Source organism: Hyperoodon ampullatus (assembly GCF_949752795.1).
Source record: "Hyperoodon ampullatus genome assembly, chromosome: 1".
NCBI lineage: Eukaryota > Metazoa > Chordata > Mammalia > Artiodactyla > Ziphiidae > Hyperoodon > Hyperoodon ampullatus.
In genome coordinates, this window is record NC_136914.1 from 186,382,748 (window position 1) to 186,404,350 (window position 21,603).

Below are 21,603 nucleotides of genomic sequence, written 5' to 3' on the forward strand. Positions count from 1 at the left end.
GGCAGAGCACCGCTGAGAGAGCTCAAGCCGCACCTCCACGCCTCAGCACCGCCTACGGGTTACTGCGCAGGCGTAGAACTTCTGCGCGCCTGCAGGGCTCAGCAACAACTGCGCCTGCGCCAAACAACGGGGCGCGCCAACGCGCCGATCTGCGCCTGCCAATGAGAGTGCCCAATGGTCCTTGATTCCCGCCCACTGACAGGACATCCTATTGCCTGTCCCGGCGCGCGGTTCGCGGCGGGCCCAAAGTGGACGGAGGTTAGAACTGAAGCGCGGCCCGGGGAAGGATGGAGGTGGCAGAGACTAAGGCGGAGGCTGCTGCCCGAGAGTAAGTGTGTCTCGCCAGGTGGCATCCGGGGGGCGGGCTGGGGCGGACCTTGCGCGGTCCCAAGTAAAATCAGTAATTCCCCTCCACCCCTTACAGCGGTTGCGGGTCGACTAAGCCATGAAGTGATCCTAACCCCAGCCCCCCAGTCTTAGGTTCCTGAGGTGATGGTTGCCTCTTTCCAGGAGTAAGGGCTATGAGGGACTGTCCGTCCCCCACCACGTACGCACACCCCCCAGAGGTGTGTCCTGAAAGGGGACGGTTCCATCCCTGTCAACCCTCCATATCTCTTCGCACGCAGATCGACCATCCTAACAGGAGACTTTCCACCCCTAGGACCATTCAATTTCTGTCACCCCTGTCCAACACACACTCTCCCGGTGGGTTATTTTATCCCCATCCCCGCCTCCTAATGGAGTGCTTCGGCCGCTAACAAGGGAGAACTCTGGAGAGCCTAGACCCAGGGATCCAGCCCCCGTCCTTAGCTCCTCCTCCAGTACTCTGATACCCTGCCCCCAGGCTTGTGTTCTCTGCGTGGCGGGGCTCCCCCATTCCCTGTATATCTCCATGACTGATTTCAGAAACTCAAACGGTTTCTGTTCAGTGAGACATTCCCTATTTAAAATCACAGCTCCTTCCCCACACTCCTATTCGCCTTGCTTTGCTTATTTTTCTTCACGGCACTTACTACCTCCATGTGTCTTCCATACAGACACCAGTGTTGGTCCCAGATGGCCCTTCAAGCCTGTGCTAGGCAGGACAAGACTCAGCATTAATACACATAATCACATATGTTCACGTGCACACAAATTGACTAGAACTAGGACCCCAGGAGTCTGCAATTTTTCCTGTTTTCTTTCCCCTTCAGGGCCCTGGCCAAGGTGGCAGACATCCTGGAGCCTATAGGTCTTCAGGAGGAGGCAGAACTGCCGGTGCAGATCCTGGCTGAGTTTGTGATGGTACGTACAAGATGGGAGCTAGCCTTTCACAAGCCAGGGACTGCTCCTGGGTCCTCCTATTGAGATACTGGGCAGCGATAATGGTGAGCAGACTGGAAGGTAACCTTGTTGGCCTATAGTACAAGGAGGTAAGAATGTTACCTGCATCCACCCTCCCTCTGAACAGGACTCCCGGAAGAAAGACAAGCTCCTCTGCAGCCAGCTTCAAGTAGTAGACTTCCTGCAGAGTTTCTTGGTTCAGGAAGGCACTGCCCAGGACCTGAACCCCTTGGCTTCTGAAGACACGAGCCGTGAGTGGGCAGGGGGTTGGAATAGGGGCTTCCCTGAGTGAAGAAGGAAGAGGGACATCAGTCAAGTCAGCTGTTTGGCTGACGGGAAGACTGAAGCCCCAGTGTTGCAGGCAGGTGGGCCAACTTCACTTATTCCCTCACTCTTGGCTCTTCTCAGGGCAGAAGGCAATTGAAGTCAAAGGGCAATGGAAAGAGCTGAAGGCCACCTACCAAGAGCACGTGGAGGCCATCACAAGTTCCCTGACCCAGGCACTGCCCAAGGTGGAGGAGGCCCAAAGGAAGCAGGCCAAGCTCCAGGAGGCCCTTGAACAACTCCAGGCCAAGGTGAACCAAGGATGAGGGGAGGAGAGGGCAGGCAGAGAGGAGGAGGAAAAGGGTGAACATGCTGGGTTGGACCCACTGGCTGTCTTTTAAAATCCAACCACATGGCTGAGTAATATTCCATTGTATATATGTGCCACGTCTTTTTTAAAATTTATTTATTTTATTTTTATTTATTTTTGGCTGTGTTGGGTCTTCGTGTCTTCGCGCCGGCTTTCTCTAGTTGTGGCAAGCGGGGGCTACTGTTCACTGCGGTGCGTGGGCTTCTCATTGCGGTGGCTTCTTTTGTTGCAGAGCCCGGGCTCTAGGCGCATGGGCTTCAGTAGTTGCAGCACACTGGCTCAGTAGTTGTGGCTTACAGGCTCTAGAGTGTAGGCTCAGTAGTTGTGGCGCACAGGCTTAGTTGCTCCCCGGCATGTGGGATCTTCCCCAGACCAGGGCTTGAACCCATGTCCCCTGCATTGGCAGGCAGATTCTTAACCACTGCACTACCAGGGAAGCCCCTGTACCACATCTTCTTTATCCATTCATCCGTCAATATTACTCAGTCATTAAAAAGAATGAAATAATGCCATTTGCAGCAACATGGATGGACCTGGAGATTATCATACTAAGTGAAGTAAGTCAGACAGAGAAAGACAAATATCATGATATCACTTATATGTGGAATATAAAAAAAAATGGATACAAATGAACTTATTTACAAAGCAGAAACAGACTCACAGACTTAGAGAATGAACTTATGGTTACCAGGGGGAAGGGTGGGGGCCAGGGATAGATTGGGAGTTTGGGATTGACATATACACACTGCTATATTTAAAATAGATAACCAACAAAGACTTACTGTAAAAAAAAAAAAAATGAAATCCAAACATAAAAATGCACTCCTCCTCTCCTTGTTCCCCTCCTTTGCTTACCTGCAGAAGCAAGTGGCCATGGAAAAACTCAGAATAGTCCAGAAGCAGTGGCAGCTACAACAGGTAGGTCCATTCACCTAGGAAAATACCTCTTCTCACCACCATGCTATTGTATGGGCCAAGTTCTAGAAAACCTTTATTCTGTTTCCTCCTGCATTATAGCATGGGTACCAACATGGACTTGAATCCTAGCATCACCACTTACCACTGCATGACCTTGGGCAGTCACCTAACTTTCTCTGCTTCTGTTTCTTCATCTGTGAAAGAAGAAAATAATAGCATCTACTCTATAGAGTTATTATGATGATTAAGTAATTGGTACAGCAAGTGCTTAAAATAGTGCCTGGCACATAGCAAACTAAATAAGTGTTATCATCATTTTTGTGCTCCTTTTCTCCAGAATGCCTCACCTTGTAACAATACATTCTGATCCTTCCTTTTTTCTAAGCCCCTGGTCCTGCCTAAAGTGAGTAGAGTCCCTCTTTCCATCTATGTGTCTGAACCCCCAGCTAGGTCTAGGCTGTAGGGGTTGGGGAAGTGGCTCTAAGACGTCAGCATCTGAGGAACCGTGTCTACATTCTCACTCCTGGTAGGAGAAGCGTCTGCAGCATCTGGCAGTGGTTTCTTCAGAGTTGAGGGAGCGTCAGACAGGAACTCAGCAGGAGCTTGAACGGCTATATCAGGAACTTGGAACCCTGAAGCAGCAGGCAGGGCAGGAGCAGTACAAGCTGCAGAGGTGAGGCCGGGAGCATGGGCTACAGACCCAGGGTGGTTCAGCTAAGGTTCCCTCTCTTCACACCCACCTCTTCCTTCCAGGTACCAGACCTTCCTCCACCTGCTATACACCCTTCAGGGTAAGCTGCTATTCCATGAGGCTGAGGCAGAGATGCCACAAGAGCTGGATCTTCCTAAGGATAAGCCCCAGCAGCTGACCCAGCCCCAGGAGCAGAACATTCGAGACACCATGGGGAGAGATGAATGTGTGTCCTCCAAGGTGAATGAAAGATGGAACAGTTGGGCAGGGAGGCAGAGAGAAAAGCTGGGAGATAAATCTTACTCACTGCTCATACCTTGTCTCCCCAAGGCCAACAACCCACAGCCTGCTGGAGATACAGGCTTACCATGGCTTCCTGGGAGACAGCAACATGGGGAAGGATCCTAGAGCAGGTCAGACTCCGACTCAGACCATGGTGTCCCTGGACTGTAGGTATGGCAGGAGAGAGGGTCTCTGGTCTATCTGTCTCTGTTTCTGTGCTCCCCTATTCATGGAGGGGATGGGACATGGGGAGGAGCAAGGAGTTTATCTTATGGATGAAGTTTTGTACATTATCCCCATGCCCAGCCTACCCTGGGCTAATCCCGCTCTTCCTCTTCCCCAGCTCTCTGGCCTCACCCACATTGCAGGATGGACTTAAATTCCTTGAGTGCAGCCTGATTTTTGACTACATACCAGGTCGGGGCAGGCTCTGGATTCTGTTTATTAAAAGCCCTGGAGTTCTCTCAGCTACCTGTTCGTCCACTTATCTTCATATGTTGGTGGGAAGAACCACACTCATAGGCCAGCAACAAGATAGGTGCTGGGACTGGTGTGAATAGGGAGGGTACAGATGGGGAAGGGACCTGGCCTGGGGCATCAGGGATTGCATGCCCAAAGGGGTGTACTACAAACATGCTGAGTTTAATTCAGGGAGAAGGTGAATGCTTTATGCAGGTGATTAGATGTGGGAGGATAATTTTAATTACTGATCCAAATGTTTACTGAATCTCTGATTTGTGCCAGGTCCCTTGCTATGAACTGGAGCTACATCAGTGGGCTTATCTGACCAGTCCCTGCCTACATGGAGCATAATGAGAATGAACAATTGAAAAGATAAATAGGATGATTTCAGGGTGTGTTAAAACAGGGTAGCAAACTAAAACAGAGTAATACAATGAAGAGCAATAGTGAGAGTATAGAGACCCCTATCTGTGTATATTGGCCTGTGTCTATGAGTCAGTATTTCTATTTGTGTTTCTGTGTCTTTGTTTGTTGCTTTCAGTCTCCATTCCTCTGTGTGTCTGTCGCTGGGTGTGTGGACAGGGGCGGGCACTACTGTGTTTGAGAAAGAGATTACATTCCTGATTGGAATTGTGGAAACTGCTACTTCAGAGAGAAAGAGAGAAAAATGAGAGTTCTCAGAGAGTAGAAAACTCATTTTCCGTATGAGAAAAGGACCTTCATGTGAGAGAAAGACCTAAACATCCCCATGAGAAAGACCTAAACATCCCCATGAGAAAGACACTGGGGCCTTTTGTTTTTGGTGAGAGAAAGTTTTAAGAGTCAGTGTTCCCTGTTCTGTCTCAGACTGGGTCACCTTCTCTCAGGTGGAGATTGAGATCCTTGTGCATTCCGATGGTTTGCCCTGCTTTACTAAGGTGTCCCTAGTTTTCTCTCAAATTGTCTTTTGAAATATGTTGGCCCCATTTTTTACGTATGAAATAGGATAATTATCAGAGGTCTTTGGGCTCAGAGGGGATTGAGGATACTCCACCAGGGAGCACACAAATGTCCACAGAGTGGCTTCCTCAATCTACTCATACCCCTCCCTCCCACATGGTTGCTGTTGTAGCCTTCTAGTAACCCAAATATCCAGTCCCATTTTTCCCTCCCTCCTACTGGGTGGGCTCCCTTACTCCTACAGTCTCATTTCCTTTCTAGTCTCATGTTCTCCAAAATGTCTGCAGCACAAACGAGAGAGCAAGAGCACATATATATATATCCACCCCAGGAAAGGAGTGTCTACTAAGGGACACTGGGGTGTGGGTTGGAATGTTGTGGAGTTTCCCTATCTTTGCATACATTATGGCTGTCAGAAAGTCAGCAGGGAAGAGAAGACACTCACATGGCGCCCACCAAGATGGGGGTGAAGGATAATACCCTGAGATACTCCAAGCCAGGGACAGGGGAAGGAGATTGGGCAGATGTACAGTAATCAAATGCAGAGGACTGCAAACTTCTGGGAACCAGATTTCTCTCAAGGAGTGTGAAATGCATCAGTACACACTGAGGCCAAAGAGGAGGGGAGGCTTGATTATCTGTTATGTTCAAAGCCCTTGAATTGCCCATGTGTCTGGAGCCTCAAGTTGGCCAGAAGTGTCTTGACTGACAAGCTCAGGAATTGGGACTTGCTATCAGATAGAAGATGGACTTCAGCTTCCAGCTCTTCTCAGCCCTCTGTTAGTCCCTTAAAGACTATCCTTGTTTATTGATACTTGCACAAGGTAGATGTGTGCAAGGAGGAATACTACCCCTGGGAAATTGTGATCTCTTACACAAAGACATGGAAATCTGTGAGTCCACAGAAGCTGCTGAAAAGGCCCTGCTGCCTGCCAGGTTTTTTTCTCTTCCTCTTTTCTATTGAAGGGAAGGACACAGAAACCAGTGAAGAGTGGGGGTGGAGGGGAGACTAGGCAGTGAATCAGCACAGTCAAGACACTGTTGCTCTGTCTTGACCAGAAGTCTTCTTGATAACTTAAAGTGAAAATTAAGCTTACTCTGTTAAATCAATAGGAAAACTTTATTTTTCTATTCTCTTTAAGAATAATGTTTTCCTTTTTTTTTTTTTTTTTTTTTTTTACGGTACGTGGGCCTCACTGTTGTGGCCTCTCCTGTTGCGGAGCGCAGGCTCAGCGGCCAAGGCTCACGGGCCTAGCTGCTCTGCAGCATGTGGGATCCTCCCGGACCGGGTCACGAACCCGTGTCCCCTGCATCGGCAGGCGGACTCTAAACCACTGCGCCACCAGGGAAGCCCAATGTTTTCCTTTTTTAAAGATAATTTTGTTTAACATTATTATGGTTAAACATTATTTTGTTGATTTTTTTCTAGTTTCATATTTTCTAGGTATTGTCAACTTTTTCTAGGAATTTTTCATTTCTAGTCTTTTTAAGTTGGTATGAAGTTGTCGTAATCTTTTTAATCTAAATCTGCAGCCTGTTTTAAGATGGCCTAATGTTATATTCCTGATACTTTTTTTGTGCTTTACTGATTTTTTCCTTTATACATCCCTTCAGATTTTCATTCATTTTCAAATATTCAAATACTGAAAGATTGGCTTTTGTGATTTGCTATTGTATGTTTTGTTCTGTTTCATTGACTTGTGTCATATATCTTGCTCATTTTCTACCTTCTGTTTTTAGGTAGAGAATATGTATTTTTTTGGTAAACTCTTTATTTTTATCAGATAATAAACTTGTGTATTTGGATCTTTGTTTGTTTTCTCAAATAAACATTTAAAGCTATAAATTTCTTCTGGCTTCCTATTAGTATTTTCACAGTCATTCAATTCATAGAATTTCCTATTAAAATTATTTCTTTGCTTCATGAGTTTCTTAGAAAAATAATTTTGAAATATTTTACTCTATATGAGAGGATAATCTTTTTAAGTTTATTCTAATTTGGTCAGAAAATGTCATCTATGTAATAAAACTTTGAAATTTAATGAGGGAAGCAATTGTAGCCTTGAATGTGATTTTTTTTTAACGTTTCATGTTGATTTTAAACGAATGTCTGTTTTAGAACTGTCATATGTACTTTTTTATGTTTATTAGATTATGCTTGTTATGTTTTTGTTTATATCATCTATATACTTATTTTTTATTTTCTGAATATCATCTTCTGAGAGGGGTATGTTCAAGTCTCCAAAGTGAGAGTAGATTTGTTTTTTTCCTCTTACAAACATCTGGATAGTTTCAGCAAAGTTAATCCCCCTCATTCTATCTTTATAATCTTGAAATTTGTGAAACTAAGCTCATTTCAAATATTCTACCCTGAAGATAGAAAACTATCTTCCCATTTTAGAATCTTTCTGTCCTTAATAAATCCCATCCTGTCTTATAGAATTATGCAACTTCTTATATTACAATTTTTACGTCTCCTCTTTGGGCCAAATATGTGTAAGTTTTAAAATATAAACAGTGTGGTATTAAATCAACTAGTTTCCTTATTATTCCCAGCACAGTATTTAAATGACCCTTTTGATACTTTGAACATTAGGCTCTGAAAAATTTAGTGAGTTTTGACACACTTTGCTCTTGAAACCCTGAATAACCTAGGCATTAAGTCTGAAAACTATAGTCTCAGGAATCAACATCTTGAGGCCTTTTTAAACTGTCATGGAGCGGGGGGGGGGGGTAAATTCTTTTTATGTTGTTAAATTGAATTTGTGTAACTGTTGACATAGTTATAAAAAAACTTGTTAATCTTTATGGAGCTCTGCAATTTTAGATGCCATATTCAAACGCATTTCTAAATTTTAAGTTGTCAAATGAACTTTAGCAAGCACACCTATGCATAATTCACTTCATCATACATTTTATAGTAATTATACCCATGTGATAATTATTTAAATGAGTTGATTACTGTGTACCTAAAATCATGTTTTGAGATAGAAAAAAGAAGGGGAAAATCTAGAAATATTCTTTCAGGTGGTGACAGAACTTTTGGAAATAAAAGATTATCACAAATATGCATTATAAAAGAAATAAACCATAACATATATATGTGTTCTAGTGCACAGATTTTTTATGTACTAAAGATAATGTTAGGAAAAACAAACACAAGTTGGAGTAATCAAAATAGGGTTTATTTTATGAAAGTTTGTTTAAAATATCCTATAGAGTCTCCATGTTATGAAATTATATTGCAAAAACTTCAGGTCTAATCTTAATAACCAATCATAAACAGTTTTATTAATAAAAATACTAGGTGTATTAAATTTTTGTCCTGTTTATGTAACTTAGTAGACAAGAAGTTATGCTTTACATGTGTCTTTGAGGGAAAATACTTCTCTTTAGGGGCAGGGTCCTGTCCACAGTCTCCATATATGTAAGCCTTGGATTTACCTGGCCAGGTATTCTAGAAATAAAAAACAATTTGCAAGAATTTATTTACTGAAGTTCAGCATTATCTCTGGTTGTTTCATTTGGTTACTCCAAGTGAAGATATTATATGAAGATAATAGAGTTTTGGGCAAGATATACTAATTTCTTGGTTGAAAACTCTACTCTTGATGATGACTGAAATGCCTAACTTTGTTCCAGTATGTCATTTTCAACATGAGAAAGAAGGGGAAAAGGAAAGAGATGGTAAATTTAGTTGAGGAATTTAGTCATAAAATAGATAACATTTGTGTGTGTGTGTGTGTGTGTGTGTGTATGCATACACATATAAAATTGGCAGGGATAATGTAGATTAGCTGGAGGAAGTGAGAGTGACTGCATGACAGATATTTGACCTCATTTTTCAGATAACCATTTGTTCTCTGTGATTCCTCTCTATAGGAACATATATATCTTTGCATCCACAAATGAACATATATCAATACCTTCACACTTTAAAAGTACTTAGTAAATGTTCATTGGATCATCTTCAGGGAAGATTTCCCAAAGAACTGCCTCTTAAGCTCAATTTCAAATAAATGAAATTATCCAGAGGCAGATTTCATCATTTATTGAATGTCAGCTATTACTGAATGTCAGTTCTGAGAATTTAAAAAAACAAAACAATCTGAGTTTAAATTTAGAGACAGGAAGGAAAAATCTAATCCTAACAAAAAATTATGTTTGTCATTAAGGACTAAGAATTGAAGTGTTTTGGTGGCACCAAGGATAATCATGCATACTAAGCAGAAGGAACATTATAAGTAAAGTATAGGAAATGAGAAACTGGCAATTTCAGGAATGCAAATGGACAATCAGTGCTTGGAGCATAGGATATAAGGGAGGAAATGGGAGTAGTGAGTTCATGAGAGCCTTTTACCTTTACCCTGCTGGCTATAGGAAGTCAAAGCCTACACCTGGAAGCCAAGGAAACCTATCAAAATTTTATTTCTTACTTGGGTAAAAAATTTTCAAGTACATTTTAATCTATTGCAATAGAACTCTCAGAAAGTCATACCATTGGTGAGTACATTTATGAATTTAGAGCAGAATGCACATTTAGAAAGCAGTACAAATGCTTTCATCCTCCTCCTGAAGTAAACGTATCTCCCTGTCTAACCATTGCTTATTATTGGGACTTGCTATAATGACAGCAGCAAAAGAGCTGAAATCCACTTAGGCAATTAGATAGCATATTAAAGCAACATTGAAGTGGCAGGAGAATGGAACCTCTATTTTAGAATGTTGATACCTAAAAATAAGTATAATACAATGATCATAGTTATTAGTAGCTGCATATTATACCCACTAAAATAATCACTAAAGCAGTTCAGTGATACTAGTATTCATGGATGATGACAGTTACCAATCCAAACAAGTACACACCAACTAGAAACTAATGAACCACCTATCCCAGAGCTCAGTGCTTTTTGGTACATTAGTCACTGAAGGCTCATGACTGAGAACATCGGAAAACATCTTCAGCAATGGAAAATCACTCATCGTGCCTGAGAAATATTCCACTTACCAAGGTTTTAGGGATTAACAATTGAAAATAGGAGGGGGAAAAAAACTCAACCTTAATATAAAATGTTTATATTAAAGAATAGGGACCTACTTCACATCAATTAGAAAATGAGTATGGTTTTTAAACAGTACCCTATGACTACCATAATTTTAATTTTAACAATTATGTTGAACAATATTCAGAGATTCCTGGAATGTAAAGGTAAGAGAAGTTTTCCATTAGGTGCCTATGTCACCCTTGGCACTCGCAACAGGCAGTTCTTATTCTTTTGGAAAAGAATAAGACAAGTCTTATTTGGTTAAAAAAAAGTCTGGTATCATAAGAGATTTTCTATTTTACTCTTCCAGCCCTATCTCTACCCCTATATCTCAGGAATTTTCAGGAGCTAATTCAATAGCTAAATTTAACTCTGTTGGTGTGTGGTGGTGCTGGTGCTGGTGGTGGTGATCTCAAGAAGTAGAAGTAGTTATTGAAAAAAAATTTTTATTACAATGAAAAGAAGGGCTAGTAGATATTCAGTTAATTCAATAATCTAATAATATTGTATATCTCTTGTATAGGAGAAAAACTAAAACTGGGATTTCATGTGCCTGAAGGTAAAACTTTGTTTTATATCTAAATAAGATAATTTTTTTGGGGGGGCGTGGGATATTGCACAACAGTGTTATTGGTATGTCACGGTACATGTAATTTAGCAATCACATTGTCTAATTCAAACAGGTGGCACAGTCTGGCAGATGGTAGTAAGGATTTGTTTATAAGGCTCACAGTTTCTTGAAAATGTCTTGCCTTGTTCTTCTAAAATTTTGTGTGTTTGTGTGCAGATACCTAATCATATTCATATAAGGTGTGCTATTTTATATTTTGACACTAAGTTGTTGATTACATATAGATTTGGAGTTGCACTAACTCCCTGATAAGTTTTTCTATTAGTATTCATTCAATGCCTAATCAACAAACATTTCTGACTACCTGTGTGCCAGATACTATTCTATTTCTTTTATTAAAATATATTTCACATATAACATTGTATAAATTTAAGATGTACAACATATTAATTTGATAGGTTTATGCATTGTAATGTGATTGTCATTATAGCAATAATTTGTACTTCTGTCATGTTGCGTAATTAATCATTTATTTTTAGTGGTTACAATAATTAAGCTCTGGTTTCCTAGCAAATTTGATGATTATAATACAATATTGTTGTCTATATTCACTATTTTGTGCATTAGCTCTCCAGGGCTTGTTTACTACTTGTTACAATTTGTACCCTTTAAACAAGGTACAAACTATTTCTCTACCCCATATCCCCTGGAAATCACCGTTCTACTCTCTGTTTTTACCAGTTCAGCTTTTTAGAGTCCATGTATGAGTGATATTGTACAGTATTTGGCTTTCTCTGTCTGAATTATATCAGTTCACATAATGCCCTCAAGGTCCATCTATGTTGTTGCAAATATGCCTATTTTTATACCAACACCTGCTGTTTTTAGTTGCTGTAGCTTTATAGTATAGTTTGAAATCAGGAAGTATGATACTCCAGCTTTTTTCTTCTTCCTCAGGATTACTTTGTCTATTTAGGGTCCTTTATTGTTCTGTACAAATTTTAGAATTGTTTTTTTCTATTTCAGTGAAGTATGCCATTGGAATATTTCTTTTTGATTTTGGTTTTTATAACAATTTGCATAGCTAATTAAATTTGAGAAAATATTTTTCTTTTAATTTGATCACATGATCTCACTTTGGAATTTTGATGGGGAAATTATGTTGAATTTATAGATGGCTTTGGAAACATGGACATTTTAACAATATTAATTCCCCTGATTCATAAACACATAATGTCTTTCCATTTGTTTTTGTCTTCAGTTTCTTTCAGCAAAGTCATGTATTTTTCCTTGTGCAGTTTTTTCACTTTGATTAAATTTAGTCCTAGGTATTTATTGTTTTTGATGCTATTGTGAATGAGATAGTTTCTTTATCTCTTTTTCAGATGTTTCATCATTAGTATGTAGAAATGCTACCAATTATTGTATGTTGATTTTATAGCTTTCAACGTTACTGAAAGTTTCTATAGTTTTTTGGTTGACTCTTTGGGATTTTGTGTATAGAAAATTGTATCATCTGTAAACAGCAAAAATTTACTTCCTTTTTGATTTGGATGCATTTTATTTTCTTTCCTTGCCTAATTGCTCTAGCTAAGACTTCCCCTAATATATTGAATAAGAGTGGTGAGAGTGGGCATCCTTGTTGTGTTCCTCATCTTTGTGGAAAAGTTTTCAGTTTTTCTCCATTGAGTATAGTGTTAACTCTGGGTTTGTTGTATATGACCTTTATTATGTTGAGGTATGTTTCTTCTATACCCAGTCTGTTGAGAGTTTTTATCATGAAATGATGTTGTGTTTTGTCAAAAGCTTTTCTGCATCCATTGTAATGATCATATGGTTTTTATCTTTCATTCTATTAATGTGATATATTATATTTATTGATTTGCATGTGTTGAACCATCCCCACATCCCAGGGATAAATCCCACTTGGTCATGATGTATAATCCTTACAATGTTTTCTTAAATTCAGTTTGCTAATATTTTGTGGAGATTTTTGCATCTGTATCATCAGGAATATTGGTCTATAGTTTTCTTATAGTGTCCTTACCTGGCTTTGGTATTAGGCTAAAGCTGGCCTCATAGAAGGAGTTTGAATGTGTTTCCTCCTCTTCAATTTTTTGGAAAAATTTGAGAAGGATTGGTGTTAGTTCTTCTTTAAATGTTTAATAGCATTTGCCAATAAAGCCATCTGGTCCTGGACTTTTAATCTTAGGAGGTTTTTTGATTACTGATGTAATCTGTTTACTAGTTATTGGTCTGTTTAGATTTTTGATTTTTTTCCTTATTCAGTCTTGGTAGGTAGGTTGTGTGTTTCTAGAAGTGTATCCACTTCTCAGTAATTTAATTTGTTGGCATGTAATTGTTTATAGTAATCTCTTATGATCATATGTATTTCTGTAATATCAGTTGAAATGTCTCCTTTTTCATTTCTAATTTTATTTATTTGAGTCTTCACTTTTTCTTAGTGAGTCTAGCTTATGGCTTGTAAATTTTGTTTATCTTTTTGAAAAAACAGATTTTAGTTTCATTCATCCTTCCATTGTTTTTCTGGCCTATATTTCATCCCATAAGGTTTTATATGATACAGTTCCATTTTCACTTGTTTTGAGTTTTTTTTTTTCTTTTTGCGGTATGCGGGCCTCTCACTGTTGTGGCCTCTCCTGTTGTGGAGCACAGGCTCCGGACGCACAGGCTCAGCGGCCATAGCTCACGGGCCTAGCCGCTCGGCGGCATGTGGGATCCTCCCGGACCAGGGCACAAACCCGTGTCCCCTGCATCGGCAGGCGGACTCTCAACCACTGCGCCACCAGGGAAGCCCGAGATAATTTTTTATTTCTCTTTTGATTTCTTCTTTGATCCAGTAGCTGTTTAGTTTCTACCTATTTGTAGATTTTTCCAGCTTTCCTCTTGTTGATTTCTAGTTTCATACCGCTGTGGTCAGAAAAGGTAGTTAGTATGATATCAGTCTTCTTAAAATTGTTAAAATGTGTTTTATGTCCAGTCATATTGTCTATCCTGGAGAATGTTCTGTGTGCACTTGAGAAGAATGTGTGCTGGATGGAATGTTCTATATATGTCTGCTACGTCCATTTGTTTTAAAGTATGGTACAATTCCAACATTTCTTTGTTGATTTTCTGTTTGTGTGATCTATCCGTTGCTGATTGGGGTATTGAATTCCTCTACTATTTTTGTATTGTCTGTTTTTCCCTTCAGATTTGTTAATATTTGCTTAATATATATAGGTGATCCAATGTTGGATGTGTATATATTTGCAATTGTTATGTCTTCTTAATTTATTGACCTCTTTATTATTATATAATGACCTTCTTTGTCTCTTACTCTTTTGGGCTTGAAGTCTATTTTGTCTGATATAAGTATGGCTACCCCTGCTTTCTTTTGATTTGCATGGAATATTTTCTTCCATTCCTTCACTTTGAACTTATGTGTATCTTTTTTTTTCAATTGAAGTTTAAGTTGATTTGCAATGTTATGTTAGTTTCATGTGTATAGCAAAGTGATTCAGTTTTATATTCTTTTTTAGATTCTTTTCCATTATAGATTATTACAAGTTATTGACTATAGTTCCCTGTGCTATACAGTAGGTCCTTGTTGTTTAGCTATTTTAAATATAGTAGTCTGTATCTGTTGATCTCAAACTCCTAATTTTTCTCTTCCCCCGTTTCCCTTTTGGTAACCAAAAGTTTGTTTTCTTTGTCTATGAGCCTCTTTCAGTTTTGTAAATAATTCATTTGTATCATTTTTTAGATTCTACATATAAGTGATATATGATATTTGTCTTTCTCTGCCTGACTTACTTCACTTCATGTGACAATCTCTGGTCCATCCATGGTGCTGCAAATGGCATTATTTCATTCATTTTTATGGCTGAGTAATATTCCTGTGTGTGTGTACCATATCTTCCTTATCCATTCATCTGTCAATGGACATTTAGGTTGCTTCCATGTCTTGGCTATTGTAAATAGTACTGCTAGGAACATTGGGGTCCTATGTGTGTCTTTAGATCTGAATGAGTCCTCTGTAGGCAGCATATAGTTGGGTCTTATTTTTTTTAATCCATTTTATCATTTACCTTTATGTTGTTTTGTATCTCCATTGTTTTTTTCCCCTCTGTTTCTGTCAACCTTTGTAAATTGGTGGTTTTCTGTGGTAATATGCTCAGTTATCGCCTTTTTTAATGTTTTATGAATATATTTTATAGTTACCATTAGGCTTACATAAAATATCTCATAAATAAAATAGTCCATTTTGTACTAAAAACAACTTATCTTCACTCTCCTATAAAGGCTCCGCCCTTCTACTCCTCCTTTTTTAGGTTTTGGGTTTGTTTGACATATAATTAACATATATTACATTATATTAGTTTCAGGTATACAACATAAAGATTGCAAATTGATCACCATAATAAGTCTAGTTAACATCTGTCACCATACATAGTTACAAAAAATTTTTCTTCTCTCTTGCAATGAGGACTTTTAAAATGTATTATCTTAGCAACTTTAAAATATGTAATACAGTATTATTAAGGTTATTTTACGTCTCTGTGTTTTTGATGTCCCAATTTACCTCTTTTTTTTAAAATATTTTTTTGACGTGGACCATTTTTAAAGTCTTTATTTAATTTGTTACAATATTACTTCTGTTTTATGCTTTGGTTTTTTGACCACGAGGCATTCCCCAACCAGGGATCAAACCTGCACCCCCTGCATTGGAAGGCAAAGTCTTAACCATTGGACTGCCAGGGGAGTACCTTGCTTGCAGGATCTTAGTTCCCCGACCAGGGATTAACCCAGGCCACCACAGTGAAAGCACTGAGTCCTAACCACTGGACCACCAGGGAATTCCCCCAATTTACCTCTTTTTATGCTGTGAATTAGTTAACAATTAGTTAGTTTTAATATTCTTTTCCTTTAACCTTATAATATAGTTAACTGGTTAAAACACCATTCTAATATAAACTTACAGTTTTCTAATTCTGACTGTTTTCTTTCCCCCCACTAGTACCAGTGTGTTATGTACTTTTATATGTTTTTGTGTCACTGACTGACATCTTTTCATTGCAGGTTAAAGAACTTTCAGTATTTCTTGCAAATTAGGTCTAGTGGTGCTAAATTCCTTCAGCTTCTGTTTGTCTTGGAAAGCGTTTATTTCTCCTTCATCTCTGAAGGATAACTTTTGCCAGATAAAGCATTCTTGGCTGGTAATTTTTATATTTCAACAACTGAATATGTCATTTCACTCTCCTCTAGCCTATAAAGTTTCTACTGAGAAATCTGCTGATACCCTAATGGGGGTTTCTTAGTAGGTTACTTTGGTTATTCTTTTTTTCCCTGCCTGCCTTGAAGATTCTTTCTGTGTCATTGATTTTTGACAGTTTCATTATAATGTGTCTTGGAGAAGAAGGTCTTTTTGCACTGAGATAATAAGGTGACTCTGTTACCTTCCTGGACTTGTATGTCCAATTCTTCCCCCAGGTTGAGAAATTCTCAACTTTTGTTTCTTTAAATAAATATTCTGCTCCCTTCTCCCTCTCTTCTCCTTCTGGAACACCAATTATTCCTATATTTGCTTTTCTGATTGAAAATGATAGCTTTCATGGAGTTTCCTCACTATTTATTTAAATTTATTTTTTATTGAAGTATAGTTGAATTACAATGTTGTGTTAATTACTGCTGTACAGATGACTCAGTTATACATATATATATATATACACTATTTTTCATATTCTTTTCCATTATGGTTTATCACAGGATATTGAATATAGTTCCCTCTGCTATACGGTAGGACCTTTTTGTTTATCCATTCTATATATACCAGTTTGCATCTGCTAATCCCAAACTCCCCCTCCTACCCTTTCCCACCACCCTCCCCCTTGGCAACCACCAGTCTATTTTCTATGTTCCTGATTTTGTTTCTGTTTCATATATAGGTTCATTTGTGTCATATTTTAGATTCCACATGTAAGTGATATCATATGGGATTTGTCTTTGTCTTTCTGACTTACAGATAATCTCTAGTTGCATCCATGTTGCAAATGGCATTATTTCGTTCTTTTTTATGGCTGAGTAGTATTCAAGTTTCTTCACTATTTTAAATTCTCAGTTCTCTCTCCTCTTCTAATTGAATTATTTCTATATTCCTATCCTCCAAGTCACTTATTTTTTCTTTTGCCTGTCTCTCATGTTATCAGTGCTTTCTATTGCATTCTTCATCTCATTCACTGAATTTTTCAGTTCCAGAATTTCTGTTTTGTTTTTTAATTTCAATCTCTTTGATAAAGAACTCTTTGTGTTCATTATTTTTAATCCTAAGTTCGTGGAATTGCTTTTTAGGTTTTCTTGTAGCTCATTGAATTTCTTCATGACAACTATTTAGAATTCTTTATTAGTTAGATTGCAGTATTCTGTGCCTTTGAATTTCATTGCTGGAGAATTATCATTTTCTTTTGGTGATACCATCTTTCCTTGATTTTTCATAGTGTTTGAAGGTATGCATTTCTCCTTTTACATTTGAAGTAGCAGACATCTTACTAAACTAAGGCTCTCTGTTTACTTTGAGTCTTATGGCTGAACAGGCTGGCTATTAGAAACCTTTTTTATTCCAGAGGGTGGTGCTCTAGCTCAAGTTTGTGGTTTCTTCTATAGGCACTGGCTCTTAAACATGCACTAGGGAGTGGTCACAAGGAGTCCGCAGCAGAGTTGGGGAGGTGTGGACTTAGCAAAATCTTAGGGTTTTGGGGGTGTCCACAGGGGGAATCCTCAAGTGGGGCACACCCAGAGGCAGTGGGCAGTTCTCCTTTGAAGTACCAAAGCAGACAGCAGGAAACATGACACTTTGATATTCTTGTCAGCTTCCTTTCCTTTTTTCTACCTCTCCCCAGTCACAGAGGTCCTTCCTCAGAAATCCAGGTCCTGCTGGAGATAAATGGGTCCCTCCAGCCACAGCCTGCACAACTGATATTGACATCACTCTCTGAGGAATGAATGAAATGATTTTGGCCTTGTGTTATAGTCTTTATATCTGTAGAAACTTAGTTCCCAGCAACTAGGGTGTAATTTATAGGAACTGTTTTTGTTAAAAGGCTTTTCAATAAAATAGTATTTTCTGTTATGCATGTTATAATATTTAATTTCAGTTTAGAAATTTAGGTTATAGAGCTGTTTGATATTGTGTTTTGTTTTTCCTAGCTAGGTATCTTGAGCTTTAAATATTTTTTTTAATATATGTCCATTTATATATATTCTAAAATGTGAAGTCAGGCATCATTTTCTCTTTATAAATTTAATTTATTTTGTGTTATTTTTTTAAGGAGTCATTTATTTTAATCATGAAGACACCTGGAAACTACAGGAAACTCATCTCATTTTGTTGTAATACTGATTGCTATCAACAGTTTGCCTTTTTTTTTTTTTTTTTTTTTGCGGTACACGGGCTTCTCACTCTTGTGGCCTCTCCCGTTGCGGAGCACAGGCTCCAGATGCGCAGGCTCAGCAGCCATGGCTCACGGGCCCAGCCGCTCTGCGGCATGTGGGATCTTCCCGGACTGGGGCACGAACCTGTGTCCCCTGAATTGGCAGGCGGACTCTCAACCACTGCGCCATCAGGGAAGCCCAGTTTGCTATTTTTTACCTGAGTATCCTGTTTATTTGTAAAGAAGCTAAATGACAGCCTGGTTCATTTTTAAATTTTGTATTAGGAGCAGAGTTTTCACTTAGGACTGTCTTAGAATTTAAAAGATGCTTGCTTCCTGGATGTTTGTCTTAGTTTGACAATATTAAAGTTTTGTGATGAACAGTATACTTGTTTTGTTCAATCTCTTTTGAAGTATATCTAATATTTTCTATATTGGTAAGTATGTGAAATTATGCATAATGTAAAGTATAGAAAAATTGAAAATCTAAACTCCAGGTATCACTGTCTTCGTAGAAGTATGTGTGTTTGGCAGAAATCTGGATAAAGAATCTCGAACCTTGTAAAAATCCTCCAAAGATTTCCATAAAGTTTCACACTTTAGTCCTCAGTCCCTTGATTCGCAATTTCTCTAACCCCTTGAGACATTTTGTATTAACATATGATGTCCCTCTTGCATGACGTACTATCTCATTGGTGTTACTCTTCTTGTGCTATTGAATAAGAAACACCAAACTCCTAGTGTTGCACATACTTTGTCAAGCAGTGGTTGCTTGTTTCTTTGAGGATGGTTTTTGCTGAACAACCCATATCTAGGAAAACAAGGATAAAACGGAATTTTCTGATTCTCCTTTTGTATTTAACCTATGCTATCCTAAGTATATCTAACATAAGAATAGCCCTGTGAAGGCAACCAGAGTCTCTTTGAACGATCTTTCAAAAATTCACTTGAGGGGCTTCCCTGGTGGGGTAGTGGTTGAGAGTCTGCCTGGCGATGTAGGGGACACGGGTTAGTGCCCCGGTACAGAAAGATCCCACATGCCACGGAGCAGCTAGGCCCGTGAGCAATGACTGCTGAGCCTGCGCGTCCGGAGCCTGTGCTCTGCAACGGGAGAGGCCACAATAGTGAGAGGCCCATGTACCGCAAAAAGAAAAATAAAGAAAGAAAGAAAGAAAGAAAAAGGGTACAAATTGGAAAAGAAGTAAAACTGTAACTGCAGACAACATGACACTATACTTAGAAAATCCTAAAGATGCCACCAGAAAATTACTAGAGCTAATCAATGAATTTGGTAAGGTTGCAGGATACAAAACTAATGCACAGAAATCTCTTGCATTCCTATACACTAACAACGAAATATCAGAAAGAGAAATTAAGGAAACAGTCCCATTCACCATTGCAACAAAAAGAATAAAATACCTTGGAATGAACCTACCTAAGGAGGTAAAAGACCTGTACTCAGAAAACTTAAGACGCTGATGAAACAAATCAAAGATGATACAAATAGATGGAGAGATATACCATGTTCTTGGATTGGAAGAATCAACACTGTGAAAATGACTCTACTACCTAAAGCAATCTACAGATTCAATGAAATCCTGATCAAACTACCAATGGCATTTTTCACAGAACTAGAACAAAAAATTTCACAATTTGCATGGAAACACAGAAAACCCCAAATAGCCAAAGCAATCCTGAGAAAGAAAAACAGAGCTGGAGGAATCAGCCGCCCTGACTTCAGACTATACTACAAAGTAATCAAGACAGTATAGTACTGGCACAAAAACAGAAATATAGATCAATGGAACAGGATAGAAAGCCCAGAGATAAACCCATGCACGTATGGTCACCTTATCTTTGATAAAGGAGGCAAGAATATACAATGGAGAAAAGACAGCCTCTTCAATAAGTGATGCTGGGAAAACTGGACAGCTACATGTAAAAGAATGAAATTAGAATACTCCCTAACACCATACACAAAAATAAACTCAAAATGGATTAAAGACCTAAATGTAATGCCAGACACTATAAAACTCTTAAAGGAAAACATAGAACACTCTATGACATAAATCACAGAAAGATCCTTTTTCACCTACCTTCTAGAGAAATGGAAATAAAACCAAAAATAAACAAATGGGACCTAATGAAACTTAAAAGCTTTTTCACAGCAAAGGAGACCATAAACAAGACAAAAAGACAACCCTCAGAATGGGAGAAAATATTTACAAACAAAAGAACAAAAGATTAATCTCCAAAATATACAAGCAGCTCATGCAGCTCAATGTCAAAACATCAAAGAACACAATCCAAAAATGGGCAGAAGACCTAAATAGACATTTCTCCAAAGGAGATATACAGATTGTTAACAAACACATGAAAGGTTGCTCAACATCCCTAATCATTAGAGAAATGCAAATCAAAACTACAACGAGGTATAACCTCATACCAGTCAGAACAGCCATCATCAAAAAATCTACAAACAATAAATGCTGGAGAGGGTGTGGATAAAAGGGCACCCTCTTGCACCATTGGTGGGAATGTAAATTGATACAGTCACTATGGAGAACAGTATGGAGATTCCTCAAAAAACTAAAAATAGAATTACCATATGACCCAGCAATCCCACTACTGAGCCTATACCCAGAGAAAACCATAATTCAAATTACACATGCACCCCCAATGTTCACAGCAGCACTATTTATAATAGCCAAGTCATGGAAGCAACCTAAGTGTCCATGGACAGACGAATGGATAAAGATATGGTACATATATACAATGGAATATTACTCAGCCATAAAAAGGAATGCTGCATGGGTCGTTTCTAGTTTTTAGCTATTATGAATAAAGATTCTGTGATCTTTTTTGTAAAAATTCTTTGTGTTTTCATGTGCCTTCATTTCTCAAGGGTAAATTCTTATAAGTGTACAGGTTGGGTCATATGGAAGTGTCTGGAACATTTGAAGAAATTGACAAACTGCTTTTCAAAGTGTTTCTATCATTTTACAATCCCACAATAGTGTAAAAGAATTCCAGTTGTTCTTTGTCCTCAACACTTGATATGATCAATCTTGTTAATTTTAGACATTCTTATAGGAGTGTTATAGCATGTCATGGTGGTTTTAATTAGTATTTAATTAACTTGCAACTAAAAATGTTGATCATCTTTTCAAGAGCTTATTTGCCATCCATATATCTTATTTGGTAGAGTACCAGCTCAAATCATTTGCCCATTAAAAAATATTAGTTTTTTGTTTTCCTCATTTTGTATTTGTATATGTGAATACAAGTTATTTATTAAATATCATATC

The 21,603-nt window shown here is 38.6% G+C and overlaps 1 protein-coding gene across 1 annotated transcript; it reads left to right on the forward strand.

The window, feature by feature from the left end:
• Positions 1-287: 287 nt before the first annotated feature.
• On the forward strand, positions 288-18,669 carry ZWINT (ZW10 interacting kinetochore protein; the record flags this gene model as incomplete). The annotated part of the gene is made up of 10 exons (XM_079705396.1): positions 288-328; positions 1,194-1,284; positions 1,451-1,574; positions 1,732-1,898; positions 2,819-2,875; positions 3,406-3,548; positions 3,629-3,806; positions 3,897-3,979; positions 10,818-10,853; positions 18,194-18,669. The coding sequence occupies 8 exons, from the start codon at positions 288-290 to the stop codon at positions 3,972-3,974; spliced, it is 879 nt and encodes a 292-aa protein (XP_079561522.1). The 3' UTR covers positions 3,975-3,979; positions 10,818-10,853; positions 18,194-18,669.
• Between the last annotated feature and the right edge of the window lie 2,934 nt (positions 18,670-21,603).